This window comes from Siphateles boraxobius, unplaced genomic scaffold (genome assembly GCF_051911475.1).
Source record: "Siphateles boraxobius isolate OS27281-9 unplaced genomic scaffold, OSU_SipBor_1 1, whole genome shotgun sequence".
NCBI classification, from domain to species: domain Eukaryota; kingdom Metazoa; phylum Chordata; class Actinopteri; order Cypriniformes; family Leuciscidae; genus Siphateles; species Siphateles boraxobius.
In genome coordinates this window covers 6,078,420-6,095,229 of record NW_027508699.1, presented here as the reverse complement: position 1 = coordinate 6,095,229, position 16,810 = coordinate 6,078,420, and the positions used below count along the sequence as shown (strand labels likewise).

The 16,810-nt window shown below is 45.8% G+C and overlaps 1 protein-coding gene across 1 annotated transcript; it reads left to right on the top strand.

The window, feature by feature from the left end:
- Positions 1-5,747: 5,747 nt before the first annotated feature.
- On the top strand, positions 5,748-7,789 carry LOC143756862 (7-alpha-hydroxycholest-4-en-3-one 12-alpha-hydroxylase-like). Its single transcript, XM_077247704.1, has one exon. The coding sequence runs from the start codon at positions 5,819-5,821 to the stop codon at positions 7,349-7,351; it is 1,533 nt and encodes a 510-aa protein (XP_077103819.1). The 5' UTR covers positions 5,748-5,818; the 3' UTR covers positions 7,352-7,789.
- The last annotated feature ends 9,021 nt before the right edge of the window (positions 7,790-16,810 follow it).

Below are 16,810 nucleotides of genomic sequence, written 5' to 3'. Positions count from 1 at the left end.
CCTTGCTAGCCCGCTGACTGATCTAACTAAAAAGGAGGCACCAGATACCGTCCAGTGGACGGAGCAGTGTCAGCAGGCTTTCACCCAGATAAAGGCTGCCCTGTGTGGCGGGCCGCTATTACAGGCTCCTAACTTTTCTCTCCCTTTTTCCCTGCAGACTGACGCGTCGGACAGGGGGCTGGGCGCCGTCTTGTCCCAGGAGATGGAGGGTGAGGAACGGCCGGTGCTGTACATCAGTCGTAAGCTCTCAAAGAGAGAGACTATGTACAGCACCATTGAGAAAGAAGCCCTGGCCATCAAATGGGCCGTCCTCACTCTCCGCTATTATCTCCTGGGGCGAGAGTTCACCCTCTGTTCGGACCACGCTCCTCTGCAGTGGCTCCACCGCATGAAAGATACCAACGCGCGGATCACCCGTTGGTATCTAGCTTTACAGCCTTTTAAATTCAAGGTGATCCACAGGCCGGGTGCACAGATGGCTGTGGCCGACTTCCTCTCCCGCAGGGGGGGGGGGGAGGCTGCAGGCCGGACGGCTCCCCGGCCTGAGACGGGCGGTGGGGGTATGTGGCGAGGGGGGCGTGGTTCAGCGGACTCTGTAGCAGGAGAGCGAGGGCGGAGCCGAGCGGTGAGTAAGTGGGTCAAGTTCAAATGACGAACACCTGTTTGTGATTTCAGTAATTGGCGTGAGGAGACCGCATATAAGCGGGCTGTGCTGATAACGGAGGGGAGAGAGAGACTGGAAGCTCGTGCACGCTGACGGTCGGGACGAAACGTCTATTAAGCTGTTAACAGTGGAAAGAGTGCTGCCTCGTTGGATGTTTATGAAGCTGTGAACAGCGGGAAGAGTATTGCCTTACATGTGCAAATTGACTGTTTTTGTTTTGAGTTAATTTTGAGAGCGCAAGAAAGCGCTGTGCAAAGAGGACCTTTAATAAAGTGCACGAGCTCCACTACTTGCCGACCCCGAGTCTCCTTCCATCACCCACACACGAACCCTGAGTTACATCACACCCCCTAAAGGGCTAAAATGCAATGTTGTCAAATTGGACAGATGGTGAATGAAGAAACTGGTGCAGAGTTTTTAGATCATTTCAGATGATTGACACCCCAGAGTGTACCGGAATTTTGGTATTGATGTGTGAATAGTATCTTACCAGTAAAAAGACAGAATACCATTGCTTGTGTGAACAGCACATTTGTGTATTTAATGGAAAAGTCAAAATCTGGTTATTTTACAGTAATTTACCAGGTTTAATGTGCAAGGGGCTTGTGATTTCCACTGAGGGGGACCATTTGGTCCGTAGCGACTCTGTTCATCTGGGTGCTCCGGTCTGGGTGTTTCCCTGCCTTTGGTCTGAGATGCTGGGATAAGCTCCACCATCCCTATGATCCTACTTAGACAAGTGGTCTGGAAAATAGATGGATTTAGAATTCAAGATTAAACAATTTATTTCCATAACAACTTTGTATTTTACATTATGGTCACTGGTCAAGAAATGTCTTAGGGTTACATATGTAACCTAGTTACCTGAGAATGCTTCCAGCGTGTGCTGGTGTCTAATGGCGCTTTTCCACTACACAGTACCAGCTCGCCTCAGCTCGCCTCGCCTCGACTCGCCTTTGTTTGGTTTTCCACTGCGTAAAAGTTGTACCTGTACCTGCTTTTGGGTACTTTTTTTGGTATCACCTCCGGCGAGGTTCTGAGCGGGCTGAGGCGAGCTGAGGCGAGCTGAGGCGATACTAAAATGTCGAGTGTCAACACGGCAGACTGCTGATTGGTCAGAGAGAATCGTCACTATTCACTGCATCATTGCACGTGCCAGACGGAGTATCCTGAATAACCCCACCATTTTTAAATACTTTGGCCAGAGATTGTGTGATTTTTAAATAGATATAACTTAATCCATGGCAACTCGGAAGGATACGCCGTGTGAGAAACAGCCACATCCCGAGGATCAAAAACAGACACTCGATTTCCTCCATTGTCCTGTGTGTGGATAGCGGGTGTGTTTGCATTAAAGATTATGTCACGGCAGTTTCCTGCGGCGTCGCTATGACGACCAGGAACTATTGGGGAGGTACTATCTGCAATGGAAAACGGAGCGAAAAGTGAACCGAGAGGAGGCGAGTCGAGTCGAGTTGAGCTGGTACTGGTAATGGAAAAGTGCCATAAGGCACATGTGAAATCAGGCCAGTGCTTTTGACCACGGCAGTCATTTGACTTAACTGGCATGACTATAAAAGGGCGCTTGCAATAAACCCCATCAACTTCGATTTAAGGAAGACGAGAAGGCCTGCCTGAAGAATGGAAATGTGATGCAGCCTGTCATTCACTACTCAGGCAACCGGGTTATATACATAACCCTAAAATGTTTTTGAGGGAACTCGATGCTGTGTCATGGTGTTGACGCTATGGGAACATTAAGAGCTAACTAGGGAGGCTGCAGCTTCTGCTGTGTCTGCCAACCACGCCCACTCCAACAGTTCAAAACACATAAGCCATCCCCAGGCCTCGGCAATTTTTAAAGCTCTTTAAAATAACCCAACTGAGAGGAGCATGGATTCTCGTCCAGTTTCAAAGAACTGGCAAAGACCACAGAAGAGAGTGAGGGACACAGTTTAGCATTCGATCCATCTGCTCTATCAACTGCCTGCTCTAACCTTCAGTCTTCCTTGGATAAGAAGCAGAGGTATCTCGTCTACCCTATCGTCTCTGTGGCCTTTGCAAGTTCATGATGCAGTGGACGGCAGGTCCTTGGGGAAGCACTGCCTGATCATCAGGTTCCCGAGGCGCCAGGAGGCTAAATCCCTCTTGTCCACACCTCATCCCCTCCTGGGATCTCACTGTAGTAGTTTCCGCTCACTTTCATTAAGAGGGTGGCGGACCTGCAGGTATATTTGGTCAGCGAAACGTGCCTAGAATTCGGGACAACCCACTCTCGCGTGATACTGAGACCCCGGCCTAGATATGTTCCCAAAGTTCCCACCACTTCCTTCCGGGACCAAGTGGTGAACTTGCAAGGGCTGCCCCCGGAGGAAGCAAACCCAGCCCTTGCATTGCTGTGTCGCGTTTGTGCCTTGTGCATTACGTGGAGCTTCAGAAGCTTTGAGCAGTTCTTTGTCTCTAAAGGCTGTCTCCAAGCAGAGGTTGGCCCACTGGATAACGAATGCCATCGGATTGGTGCACCCATCCCAAGGCTAACTGAGACAGTAACTGAGACAATTCTATCATGACAACTCTCTGAAGAGTTTAATGGATATGACAATGTTTATTTGGACTTGCCGAAATAGATCTGCTATACTGCTGATATTGCAAGTGCTGCTGCAGAGCAAGTATAGAGACTTGCTACGGCCAGTGCCAATACATACAGACACTCTGCTGTGAGCATGTAAGACATACTGCTGCTGCACAGATAGCATATATAAAACTGCCTGTAACAGATCTAGGTGGAGCTCGGGAAGGTGGAGAGTTTCAGAGGAACTCTGACAGAGCACTGCAAACTGCTACAGCAAAACTGACCAATTATTTGATTCAGCAAGATCTTCCTGAAAATCAATTATGTGAATTATCCATAATGAACTCTCCCATAAATTATTACACCGTTTTATATGCATTACATTACATTTACATTTAGTCATTTAACATAGTTTTTTTTGTTTGCAGAGCAATTTACAAATAAGGAACATCACTACATACTCTTAATGTCCCGGGAACACACGGGAAAACAGGTAGATCCAAATGCAGCATATTTATTATTAGGGCAATCCAATTCATAGTCATCCAGGCAGGGTTCAAAGTCCATTTTAGCAATCCAAACACAATAAACAAAACAAGAGACAGGTTAGAACACAGACCAGAAGTGTAGTGACGAATAACAACGACTCCGTAACACATACTGACACAGACATGGAATATATACACACAGATTTAACAAGACTAACAATGAACAGCTGGGACAATGATTACAGGGAACAGCTGAGTGTAATGAACAGTGATAAGTGACAGACAGAATGCTGGGAATTGTAGTCAATGTGAAGGACACCGTGAAAACGAAGATCTCTAGTGACACCCGAGGAAACACAAACCAGACACTGTGACATAGCCCCCCTTTACGGAGCGGCTACCAGACGCTCCACGACAACAAAACACAAGGGTTCAGGAGGGAGGTGGAATGGTGGAGGATCAGGGGGAGGGATGGTGGGCCAGGTCCATTAAGGGAACAGAAACAGGGGGTGATGGTTTAACCGGGGACCAGGGCAAAACAGACAGTCTATCGGGCGGCCAGGGCGAAGTAGACAGTCCATCGGGCGGCCAGGACGAAGCAGACAGTCCATCGGGCGGCCAGGGCGAAGCAGACGACCCATCGGGCGGCCAGGGCGAAGCAGACAACCCATCAGGCGGCCAGGGCGAAGCAGACGACCCATGGAGCGGCCAGGGCGAAGCAGACGACCCATCGGGCGGCCAGGGCGAAGCAGACGACCCATCGGGCGGCCAGGGCGGTGAAGACCCCTCGGGTGGCCAGGGCGGTGAAGACCCCTCGGGCGGCCAAGGCGGTGAAGACCCCTCGGGCGGCCAGGGCGGTGAAGACCCCTCGGGTGGCCAGGGCGGTGAAGACCCTTCGGGCGGCCAGGGCGGTGAAGATCCTTCGGGTGGCCATGGCGGTGATGACCAGGGCGAAGACGACCACTCAGGCGACCACGGCTCAGGAAAAAGGAACAGACACCGGCTCAGGAACAGACACTGGTTCCGGCTCAGGAACAGACACTGGCTCCGGCTCAGGAACAGACACTGGATCCGGCTCAGAACAGATAATATTTATCTTCAATGTTTTACTAAATAAAACTCAGTATTTACAAAATACAATAAATAATATAAATATTTTAGAAAATTGGACCACATAAATTTCAATAAACTGTACTGATTAATATGTCTGTTATTCTTTAGTGCTCTGTAAAGTAAATGCAGGTATTGGTAGACATTTAGAAACAGGCAATGCATCAAGGTAACCTTTATTGCAACATCAAGGTTATATCAAACCACTGCAACAAAATCTCTGTTATCTCACTGATAAGAATAGCCTTGATCCTTTCCCTTCTACATCATGACATATCTGTAGACTGTGATGTAGAAGATAGACATTTGACTATACAATAGGCTAATCTGAATCCAGCATAAACTATTCTTTGCTTCCTCCTCACTAGGCATAGTGTGTGAATGATTAGTATTAAACTATTTAATTATTATTAGTTAATAGATTTATTAATGTTTTGTACTTACAATTTGATATTTAAAATCAAACCCCAGCTTTCTTTTCACATACTATTTGTTAACATTCATTTCAGAAAATAAATGATTAGATTTATAAATTATAAATTTAGTACATCTGGACATGTAACAAGTGGCAAATATCAAATGATATCACCCTGGTTGGGAAAATAAATAGCTGATTTTTATTTTTTCATTTAGGGAAGCCCTGCTCTTATACATTATGGCAATTTAATAATATGATTCACCCAAAATGTCAAATTAAGTAAAATCTAAGCAACATGTTGATAAACTGATCGCATAATTTATCTGAATAGTGAAAACTTATGTTTTAAAATAAAGCACAAAAAAACATACAAAAAGGATAACACTGCATACACAAAAACAAATTGTAAAAAGACCCGATATTAAGAGTCATTCCCTGCACTACAGAAATTCACAAGAAGTCATGTGATTTGGAATGACTGCAGTGGGTGGGGCCTACACATAGCTGCCAAGAAAGAGGAATTAAAAAGAGAGCATAGTGCAGCTACGAGAACGCCAAAGAGGAACATGGGCTGCCTTTTTCAAATCCTGCTTGCACTTTTTATCTCTGTCATAGGGGCCCTCTACCTTTTGGGGTCTTTTCGCCGCAGGCGACCTGGAGAACCCCCTCTGGATAAGGGACCTATTCCCTGGCTTGGTCATGTTCTGGAATTCAGGAAGGACACAGCCAAATTCCTGCAGAGAATGAAAGAAAAACATGGAGATATTTTTACAGTGCAGCTGGGAGGCTTTTATTTCACTTTCATTACAGATCCACTTTCTTTTGGCTCAGTGGTGAAAGAGGCAAGAACAAAGCTGGACTTTAATAAATTTGCAGAACTACTGGTTGCAAGAGTATTTGGCTATCATTCGTTGGAAAATGAACACAAGTTTCTCCAGGCATCAAGTACCAAGCACCTCATGGGAGATGGTCTGGTTGTCATGACTCAGGCCATGATGTGCAATCTTCAAAATTTGATGCTCCACAGCGTTGGATCTGGGAATGACAAGCCATGGCAAGAAACTGGACTATTTGCTTACAGCTACAACATTGTCTTTCGCGCTGGCTATCTGGCGCTGTTTGGTAATGAGTCACACAAAAGTACAGGGACTTTAGAAAAAGCTAAGGAAATTGACCGTGAGCATTCAAATGAACTTTTCTGGGAATTCAGAAAATATGACCAGTTATTCCCAAATCTGGCTTATGGTGTCCTGGGACCCAGTGAGAAGATGGAGTCAGAGCGTTTGAAAAGGCTGTTCTGGAACACACTTTCAGTGCAGAAGATGAGATCTAGAGACAACATCAGCGGATGGGTACATGAACAGCAACAGGTGAGAGCTGAACAGGGCATGCAAGAGTTCATGCAGGATCGATACATGTTTCTGCTTCTGTGGGCATCTCAGGGAAACACAGGTCCTGCAGCATTCTGGCTACTCTTGTATCTGATGAAGCACCCTGAGGCTATGCACAACATTAAGAATGAAGTTGAGCGGGTGCTCAGAGAAACAGGGCAGGAAGTAAAACAAGGTGGGCCGCTAATTGACCTGACTAGGGATATGCTCCTCAAAACTCCCATTCTAGACAGTGCAGTGGAGGAGACCCTCCGTCTTACAGCTGCCCCTGTCCTTACAAGAGCTGTCATGCAGGATATGACCATCAACATGGCCAACGGACAAGAGTGCAAGATCCGTGAGGGTGACAGAGTGGCGATTTTCCCATACACAGCTGTTCAGGTAGACCCAGAAGTTTACCCAGATCCCTTCACCTTCAAGTATGACCGTTTTCTCACACCAGATGGAAGCAAAAAGACTGATTTCTACAAGGGTGGAAAGAAACTCAAGTATTACAACATGCCTTGGGGAGCAGGAACCACTATGTGTCCAGGAAGATTCTTCGCCACAAATGAGCTGAAGCAGTTTGTCTTTCTCATGTTGTCCTACTTTGACTTAGAGCTGAAACATCCAAATGAAGCGATTCCAGGCATTGATATCAGACGATGGGGCTTTGGCTCCATGCAACCTACTAAAGACATCCAGTTTAGATACAGACTTCGATTTTAAAAAAAAAATCTAGTTATTATTATTCTATGATTTAATACACTGAAGCTTCAACAATACTTATTATCAGACAGTATTCCTTTATGAAATCTCACTTATGAATCTCACTTCAAAACTGACATGCCCACATTTCCTCTGTATTTAAATGGTGAGATTGCTGGAAAAGGATAATTACTGTCCTAAATAGCTGAGGTGTTGCTTTTGATATATCTCACAGCCCGGAAGTCTTAACAGTCCCATGTGCTTCCATTTAATCTGTGTTACTCAAAGATTGTATCTATGCAAGAACATACACAGGAACAAGATATTTTTGCGTATAATCATCTACTTAAAAAAAAAAAAATCAACATATTGTGCTGATTGCCCATGTGCTATTTGAGATAAAAACAAGATAAATATGAGGTGTATATCATATATAAAATAAAGACATTAAGCTCCTTGTCTTTTCGTTGCTCCTTATTGGCTATACTGAACTGATATTCATTTTAAATTGCCAATGTAAAATGCCCCATGTCTAAAAAACAAACAAACTCATTTAGGGTAAACTTTATATGCTTGACCTTTGCACCAAGGCACTTTATAATATATTTCTATATATTATTGACATTGAAAAAGGCCTGCTAAAACAAAGCATTAAATATCATGGTTACACTTTATTTTAAGGTGTCATTGTTACAGTGTTATTAAATTATAAAGTACAGTGTAATATTAATTAACTACATGTACTTACTATAGGGTTAGGGTAGGATTAGGAAATGGTTGAGGGTTAATTGCATGTAATTAGGCATCATTTACTGTTATTACTATGGTAATTACATGTAACATGTAACAAGGACACTGTAAAATAAAGTGTTACCAATATCATTTAATCATTTACACAATCTTCTTATTTTTGATGTTCTGAAAAGTTCTTATTTATTTGTTAGACTTATTATTGTTGAATGTACTGGAAGTTACCACACCATATGTTTCAAGAGCTTACTCTTGTGCTTAAGCTTAAGCTTGATTTTGAGTCTAAATTTTACAATTACATTTATTTTCTCCAGTTGTGATTCTTGGTGGGACAAGTTTGCTATGCTTTTTTCTTTAGGAACAGTTCATAAAGTTAGTTTAATTAAAATTATAACATAATTTACTCAGTCTGACTTTCTTTTTTCTGCATAAAATAATGAAAGCCCAATGTTGCTTTGGACCCCAATCCCATCCATTGCATCAAAGTCAAACATTTGTTAGTTATAATAGTTAAAATATCTGCCAGAAAATGTTTGGAATGACATGAGGGTGAGTAAAGGATGACCATTTAAGGTATGTGTCAATACAGAAACTTAAATTTAGCTATACTGCGAAATCCCTTATAATTTGTCTACACATACAGGAAAAAGTATATAACTTAACTGTTATACATATTTCTGTCTTCTGTTACAAATTTTCAAAAGATTATTTATATTAACAAGATCTGCATTATCAAAGTACTTATTTGTGCCTTACATGCAAATTCACTGAATTAGACATCAGTTTTACAAGGAAGACAGTGTAACATGTTGTGTTAACATTCTGCCTTTTATGGGAGTGGAAGTCATTATAAGACCTCTCTTCTGTTGTGTTTTATTTAGGAGGTATGTAGCATCAGATAAACAGGAAGGAACTACAAGCGTTGGGTCAGTTTATGCAGGCAGGCGAACTGGTGAAAAATCCGGCATAAACCAGCATGAATTCTGTGTTGGTTTATGTTGGTTAGTGCTGGTATGAAGCTGGTGGGTCAGCATAGTAAGAGCTTAAAGAAGAAAAATGAAGAAGTAGAAATGCAGCTACAAAGTGTGCATGATGTTTTGGTGATGACCTATTGGATTTGACCGCCATTCACATTTCCAACGCATGATAAGCACAGAGAACAAAGTGCCCTTCTGCACTTCTGTAATGTTGGAAGCGGTTTTCTGAAACCTATGCATGTAATTCGCTATGGATATTTTAACATTAGAGTCCTCTTTAAATCTTTGTGTATAAAATATTTTGTGTCACAAAAAGTAAGATGTGAAACCCTCCCCCAAAATCGGCATAAATGTGTATGCTCGCTTAATGTGGATAATTTTTCATTAGACAAAAAGAAATGTGCATAAACTATGTGTTACATAGTTACATACTCTCCTGGTTAGTGGAGAAACATATTCTGTTACAGCACTGAGCTATGATAAATGCAGGTAAGCAATCACTAATGCATCATCACTATAATGTTTTTGTTTGGGCCTGAAATCGCTGATACAACCTTTAACACTGATGGTGAATAGACAGGTAATCTTTAACTCTTTCCCCGCCTGCGTTTTTTTTTCACAAAAAAAGGAAAAATCATTTTCACAAAAATGTAATGGCCCCCAGAATATTTGGTTGTAGGAATATCTGAACATGCAATATATCAAAAGAAAGAACAGACCCTCTGCTTTAAAAAAATAAATAAAAATAACCCTTTTTATTCTATCTTCATGCATTCTTATTTTTGATCAACACTTGAATGTGGGTAAGTTTCATAAAATAACATTGAGCAAAAAGCTGAGAAAATTTTTTTTTTTCAAAGACTACGTCTGGATCGGATTCAGAACGATGATCAAAACATAGATAGAGTCAACCCGGTCACAGTAAATGTGTCTCTATAGCACGCATTGTGTTTATTGTGCAATTTATACGCAAAAATTAGTTTTTACGTTCATAGGATACGTATTTAGTAGTGGTGTGGGGTGCGTGTGTATTATACTTCTGGTTAGGCTTAGTGGTTTGGGGTGCGTGTGTATTACACGCAATAAAGTGTTTATCAAATGCAAGCAAAAACGTCTCGGTTACTAATGTAACCCTCGTTTCCTGAAGGAGGAAACAGAAGATGTGACGTTGACGTGATGACGTAATTGGGGATCACTTCAGGGAGCCCTATCAACTTCGAGTGTCTACAGAACGAGCTAATGAACGTTGGCATGTGTGAGAAGCGTCACGCGCCCCGCAGCACGGGTATAAACAGGAAGCGGGTGCATGCACTCATTGTTTTTCGCTGAGGAGCCGAGATTGTGATGGCCGTACAGCAATGGTCAGCAACCATGGCGACGGGACGTCGTGTCTTCAGAGCTCTGAAAGCTCTTCCTTCAGTGAACGAGGGTTACATTAGTAACCGAGATGTTCCCTTTCAGTCGCTCACGTTCGACGTGACGTCAACGTGACGACGTAATTGGGATCCCATGGAAAATGCCATGGTTGCTGCCACATCCAGCGCCTTACGGAAGACTCTCAGACCCCCATCTGGCTTGGGCGGAAGACCTGCGTAGAGGGAGTTCACTGCTGTTCCGTTAAACCCCACACAGTGGAACCCTTTGGATAACACTGGGAAAGCGTGCCTTTCCAGGGGAGAGGGACGCTGCAGAAGCCACATACTGCCTGAAGGGAGGTAACATGTGGAGAATACACATATGGACTGGTTGGAGGGCAGTGCAACATATGGAATGTCACTGGGGTGGCTCCAGCCTGAGAAGGGGGAGGCAACACCAGGCAGTGACGGCAGAGCGGACTCTGCCAAGGGAAAGACACAGGCTCACCGCAGGGAGCTGATCGTGGAAGAATACGCTTATGGGATCGCCGCAGGGATCACCACATATGGAACCCAGCCTAGCACAAGTTACACAAGCATACGAGCTCTAGGCCTGGCGTAGGATGCTCCGCAACGTCCGACTGCCAAAGGGGTGCGGAGGAACTCTACAGGGTTCGCCTGAGTGGGGAACTCGACTGGAGCAAAGAAGCGCACGTATCCGCTCCATGTGGAGGGGAGTGGCGCAGCAAGCCGACACTAGAGCAGGAACTTTGGTTTTACCGGCTGGTTGAAGATGTTCGCGCGGCTAGCTCTCTTTACAACACAAAAGAGCTACCCCGCCCTAAAAGTACATCATGCGCTTGCGACTAGCTCTCCTTTCGGACGGCGAACCGCCTCTCGCGCTCCCACGTTTTCTTCCATCTTCGAGCTTCGACGGAAGAAGCGAGGGGTTAGATGTTCGCGTGGCTAGCTCTCTTTACAACTAAAGAGTGCTACCCCGCCTTATAAATACACCATGGGCTCGCGGGTAGCTCTCCTTTGGGACGGCAAACCACCTCTCACACTCCCACGCTTTTTTCCCCTCGTCAAGCCTTGATGAAGAAGCACGCGGGTAGATGTTCGCGCAGCTAGCTCTCATTACAACACAAGAGAGCGACCTAAAAGTACATCATGCGCTCGCGACTAGCTCTCCTTTCGGACGGCAAACCACCTCTCGCGCTCCCACGTTTTCTTCCCTCGTCAAGCCTTGACGGAAGAAGCGCAGGGTTCTCCTTTGCGTGCCCGCTTCCTTCCCTCATTGTGCTGCATTGGAAGAAGCGTGCGGTCAGATGTGCACGTGGCTATCTCTCTTTACGACACAAGAGAGCTACCGCTCCCTTACATTCTGTTCATCACGCAGAACCTTCTCCGTGATTCAGACACCACAGCGCAATTTTCATGCCTGGAATTGTTGAAGATTTTATTATTTAGAAAACAAGTAATTTTGCTATATATTTGGACACAATTATTTCTTCTGTCTGTGACTTTGGATTTCCTCTGTGTATGTGAAAGACCTTGAATGGAATGTTGTTTGCTGCAGAAAATTCTATTCTGAGAAGTCACATGGTAAAAGACCTTTACCCAAATCTATCTATAGGGTGTGTTACCTTCTTTGGAAGAAGATGTATGTATATAACTCTGAACCAAAATGTACTCGGGAGCGCACTGGAAGGCCAGAGGGCCAGAGAGCGTTAGAGCGCTGTTCTATGGAACGGGACGGCGTTCGAAAATAAAGTCTAATTATTTCTGGCATCAAAGATCTCTGCGAAGTTATTTTTCAGAAAGATTGAAAACCACAACATTTGGCACCCCAGATGGGACTTGGTTTTTGAAGCAAAAGGAACCACGAAAGGCGACTCTGGTGACCGACACAGACAACAGTGGCCACTGTACTTTGAGGTGAGCAATTTTTGCTTTTGAAAAAGTATGTGTTGTCACCAGTGAGCCAGAGTGGTAAGACCCTTTAAAATGCTTCTCCAAGTTTAAAGAACTAAAAAATTGAAAAGAGGATCTTTGATTCTAGAAATAATTGTCTATTGTTGTTGATGATATCAAGTAATGTGTTAAAGCGCGGCGGAGCTCCCGTTAGTGTTTGCCAGTATTTATATAATCTGATGCAGATTGTATGAATATTGGTAGGATGCTGATGTGCCGCTAAAGGTTTTGTCGTATGTACGTAAGAATTTATGTTTACTCTTAAAGGATAACAGTTATTGTTTTTTCTTGTCAAGAGGGCCTTGAGGATGACAAGTGTACTGGTTAAGGTTAATCAGTTGTTTTTTTTATGTTTACTGTTAAAGGATAACAGTTATTGTTTTTTCTTGTCAAGAGGGCCTTGAGGATGACAAGTGTACTGGTTAAGGTTAATCAGTTGTTTTTTTATATTTACTGTTAAGGATAATGGTAAATGTTAATGATTAAGGTTAATCATTTTCTGCTCATTAAGGATAATGAGTATACTGGTAAAGGTTACCAGAACTCTGTGTTACTTATTAAGAGGGCCTTGAGGATAATAAGTTAATTGCATGTGCACAGATTAAGTTTGGTTTATTGTTACCGCCTTGTTATAGGTTAACAAGGGACTGGGTAAGATTTATGTGGATTTCGCCAAGAGGGCCTGGAAGGATGGCGAATATTGCACAGATAAGTTTAGCTTTTGGTTACCGCCTTGTTATAGGTTAACAAGGGACTGTACGGAAAAGCTATGTAGTATATGACTCTGTTGTGTCGGAGGAAGTGAATCGCAGAGGTCTGTGATAGTTTAAAGTTATTCAGTGAAGTATTGTTTGTAAAAACAGTGAGAAACACTGTGAGTAGAATATAGCTCTGTGTGTGTATGTAGGATCCTGTCCTGTGTGTCTGCTTGACTGTGACTGTGGTTAAAAATAGGGGACAAGGAATGTGTGAATGTGCTTGAGAGACAAGTAATGTATAAATGAGTATTAAAAGTAAAGGAAATAGTAAAAGAAAACAATTGTTTCAAGATATTAGTCTTGCAGATTATTGTAGTATAAATAAGTTAAAGTATAAAATATATATTAATAAATGGACTGATATATATTAATGGATAAATAAATAAGAATGCACGTGCTTAATATATTCTATCTTATATCTGAAGACGTCTAAAATTTGTATCTCATTATCCCTGAAGACAAAGTGAGAGAAAAATGATTCCATTGTAGATAATTAAGTTTGTGCTAAGGAAAAAATAACTTGTGCAGTGTGCTAAAAGTGAACAAGATTGAGTGACAAAGTTTCAACAGTCATAAATAATTTACAGCAATCTTAGAATTGTAGTAAATGGGAATTGTTGGGAATGGGTGACGAAACGTCTCGGTTACGTATGTAACCCTCGTTCCCTGAGTAGGGAACGGAGACGTTACGTCGGATGACGACGAATGGGGTTTCGCTTAGAACACCTATCGACTTCGAGTATTACAAAACGAGCCAATGGCAAAGAAATGCCATGGGTCTGCGGAATTTGCATAGCGTATCTCCGCCTTACCTCGTGGGTATAAAAGGAGGACGCCGGCAACAGGCAGATATGTTTCTTCGCTGAGGAGCCAAGACTGAGCTCAGGCGATCCCCGCGGTACAGCGGAAAGTGGCAGGCAGACGTAACGTCTCCGTTCCCTACTCAGGGAACGAGGGTTACATACGTAACCGAGACGTTCCCTTTCGTTGTCACTCCGAGTTACGTCGGATGACGACGAATGGGGTTACCAGTCTAATCACGCCACCTTCTCAGCTGTCTTCCAGTGCCCTGCGTAAATCTGAGATCCCTGTCGTGAGACTGGCACGGACGAAGGACTCCTATTTAGCACAGGAATACCAAGGTACACTGGGGGCATATCCCAAAGTTTAGGGGAAATATGCAATTACTGCCAACCCAGAGGGGGGGGACTTAGAGAATACACATATGACCCGAAGGAGACATATGGAGAACACTGGGGTGTCCAGCCGCAGGTGGAATATTTCAACCCCAGGGGTGGCAAGGTGGCTTGCCAAGGGAAAGACACACGCTCAGAGAGGCTTACAGTGGAAATACACATGTGGGGGTCGCTCAGAGGAGGGACCATGCACACGGGAGGCACCTAGCCGATGCACAGGCAATAGACACTGGCGCCAACGTCAGGAGTGCTGGAGGAACTCAGGGCTTTTTGGGGAAGCTCACCTGAGGAGAATATCGCACGTATCCAGTCCGTGGAATGGCGAGCAAGCGAAGACACCTGAGCGGGTCCAGTACTAGCTGGTTGAAGCGAGTACATGAGAGGACACTGGCTCCACTCGGAGATTGTAGAATCTGGCGAATGTGTTAGGTGTCGCCCAGCCTGCAGCTCTGCAGATGTCTGTTAGCGAGGCGCCATGCGCTAGAGCCCAAGAGGATGCCACACTCCGGGTGGAGTGGGCGGTCACACCAAGGGGGCACGGTCGACCTTGCTGCTGGTATGCCAAGGCAATGGCGTCCACTATCCAGTGAGACAACCTTTGCTTGGAGAGAGCCTTTCCCTTCAGCTTCCCACCATAACAGACAAAGAGCTGGTCTGAGGTCCTGAAACACTGCGTCCTGTCTACATAGGCGCGGAGGGCGCGTACTGGACAGAGCAGTGCCAAGGCTGGGTCTGCCTCCTCCGGGGGCAGCGCTTGCAGGTTCACCACCTGGTCCCGGAAGGGAGTGGTAGGAACCTTGGGCACATATCCAGGCCGGGGTCTCAGGATCACGTGAGAGTAAGCCGGCCCAAATTCCAGGCACGCTTCGTCAACGGAGAATGCATGCAAGTCCCCCACCCTCTTGATGGAGGCCAATGCAACCAGGAGCGCTGTCTTCATAGACAGGAACTTAAGCTCCACTGATTGCAAAGGCTCAAAGGGAGCACTCCGCAGGGCAGTTAGAACCACTGAGAGGTCCCAAGAGGGAACGAGAGGAGGACGAGGAGGATTCAGTCTCCTCGCTCCTCTCAGGAACCTGATGATCAGGTCGTGCCTTCCAACAGACTTACCTTCGACTGGGTCATGGTGTGCGGCAATAGCGGCAACATAGACTTTCAGGGTGGAGGGAGACAGCCTTCGCTCCAGCCTATCTTGAAGGAAGGAAAGCACGACACTAATCGAACATCTCCGGGGGTCTTCTTGAAGAGAAGAGCACCAGTTGACGAAGAGGTTCCACTTCAACGCGTAGACGTGTCTCGTGGACGACGCTCTAGCGGAAGTGATGGTAGCCGCCACCGTAGGTGGAAGGGTACTCAAACCTGCTTCGTCCCGTCCAGGAGCCACACGTGGAGGTTCCAAAGATCGGGACGAGGGTGCCATAGGGTGCCCCGTCCCTGAGAAGGAGGTCCTTCCTCAGGGGAATCGGCCAGGGAGGTGCTGTCGCGAGGAGTACTAGTTCGGAGAACCAGGTCCGGGCGGGCCAGTATGGCGCGACCAGAATGACCTGCTCCTCGTCCTCCCTGACCTTGCGCAGGGTCTGCGCAAGAAGGCTCACTGGGGGAAACGCATATTTGCGGCCCCGCGGCCAGCTGTGCGCCAGTGCATCCGTGCCGAGCGTGCCCTCGGTCAGGGAATAGTACAGGGCGCAATGGGTCGAGTCGTGAGAGGCAAACAGATCTATCTGTGCGTCCCCGAACTGGTCCCAAATCAGCTGAACCGACTGGGGATGGAGTCGCCAATCTCCCGGGAGGGGCTGAAGCAGTGCGCTGCACAGTTCAGGGCTCCGGGGATGTAAATGGCATGAAGCGACCTCAGATGCTTCTGACTCCATATGAGGAGGTGGCGGGCGAGTTGCGACATACGGCGGGAGCGTAGACCACCTTGATGGTTGATGTACGCTACAGTGGCGGTATTGTCTGAGCGGACTAGTACGTGTTGGTTCTTGAGCACGGCCCGGAAGCGGCGCAAAGCAAGACGTACGGCCAGCAACTCGAGGCAATTGACATGCCAGAGGCGACGGGGTCCTGTCCAGGAGCCCGCGGCAGCACGTCCATTGCACATGGCACCCCAGCCCGTGGAGGAGGCATCTGTCGTTACAACAACATGCCGCGAAGCTCGTTCCAGGGGCACTCCGGCCCGTAGAAAACTGAGGTTCGACCACGGGGTGAAGGTCTGACGGCAGGTCGGAGTAACTGTTACTCGGAGGGTGCCGTGTTGCCATGCCCACCTCGGGACTCGGTCGCGAAGCCAAAGCTGAAGCGGTCTCATATGAAGCAATCCGAGCGGCGTTGCCGCGGCTGCAGAAGCCATATGCCCAGGAGCCTCTGAAAAAGTTTCAGTGGAACCGCACTCTTGCCCTCGAACTGTCTCAGGCAAGTCAGCAGTGACTGCGCGCGCGCTAGCTCGTAAGCTGCGCGGACATGGCGACCG

Excerpts from the sequence above, each read along its gene's own strand:
- LOC143756862 (XM_077247704.1), top strand. The coding sequence starts at position 5,819 with ATGGGCTGCCTTTTTCAAATCCTGCTTGCACTTTTTATCTCTGTCATA.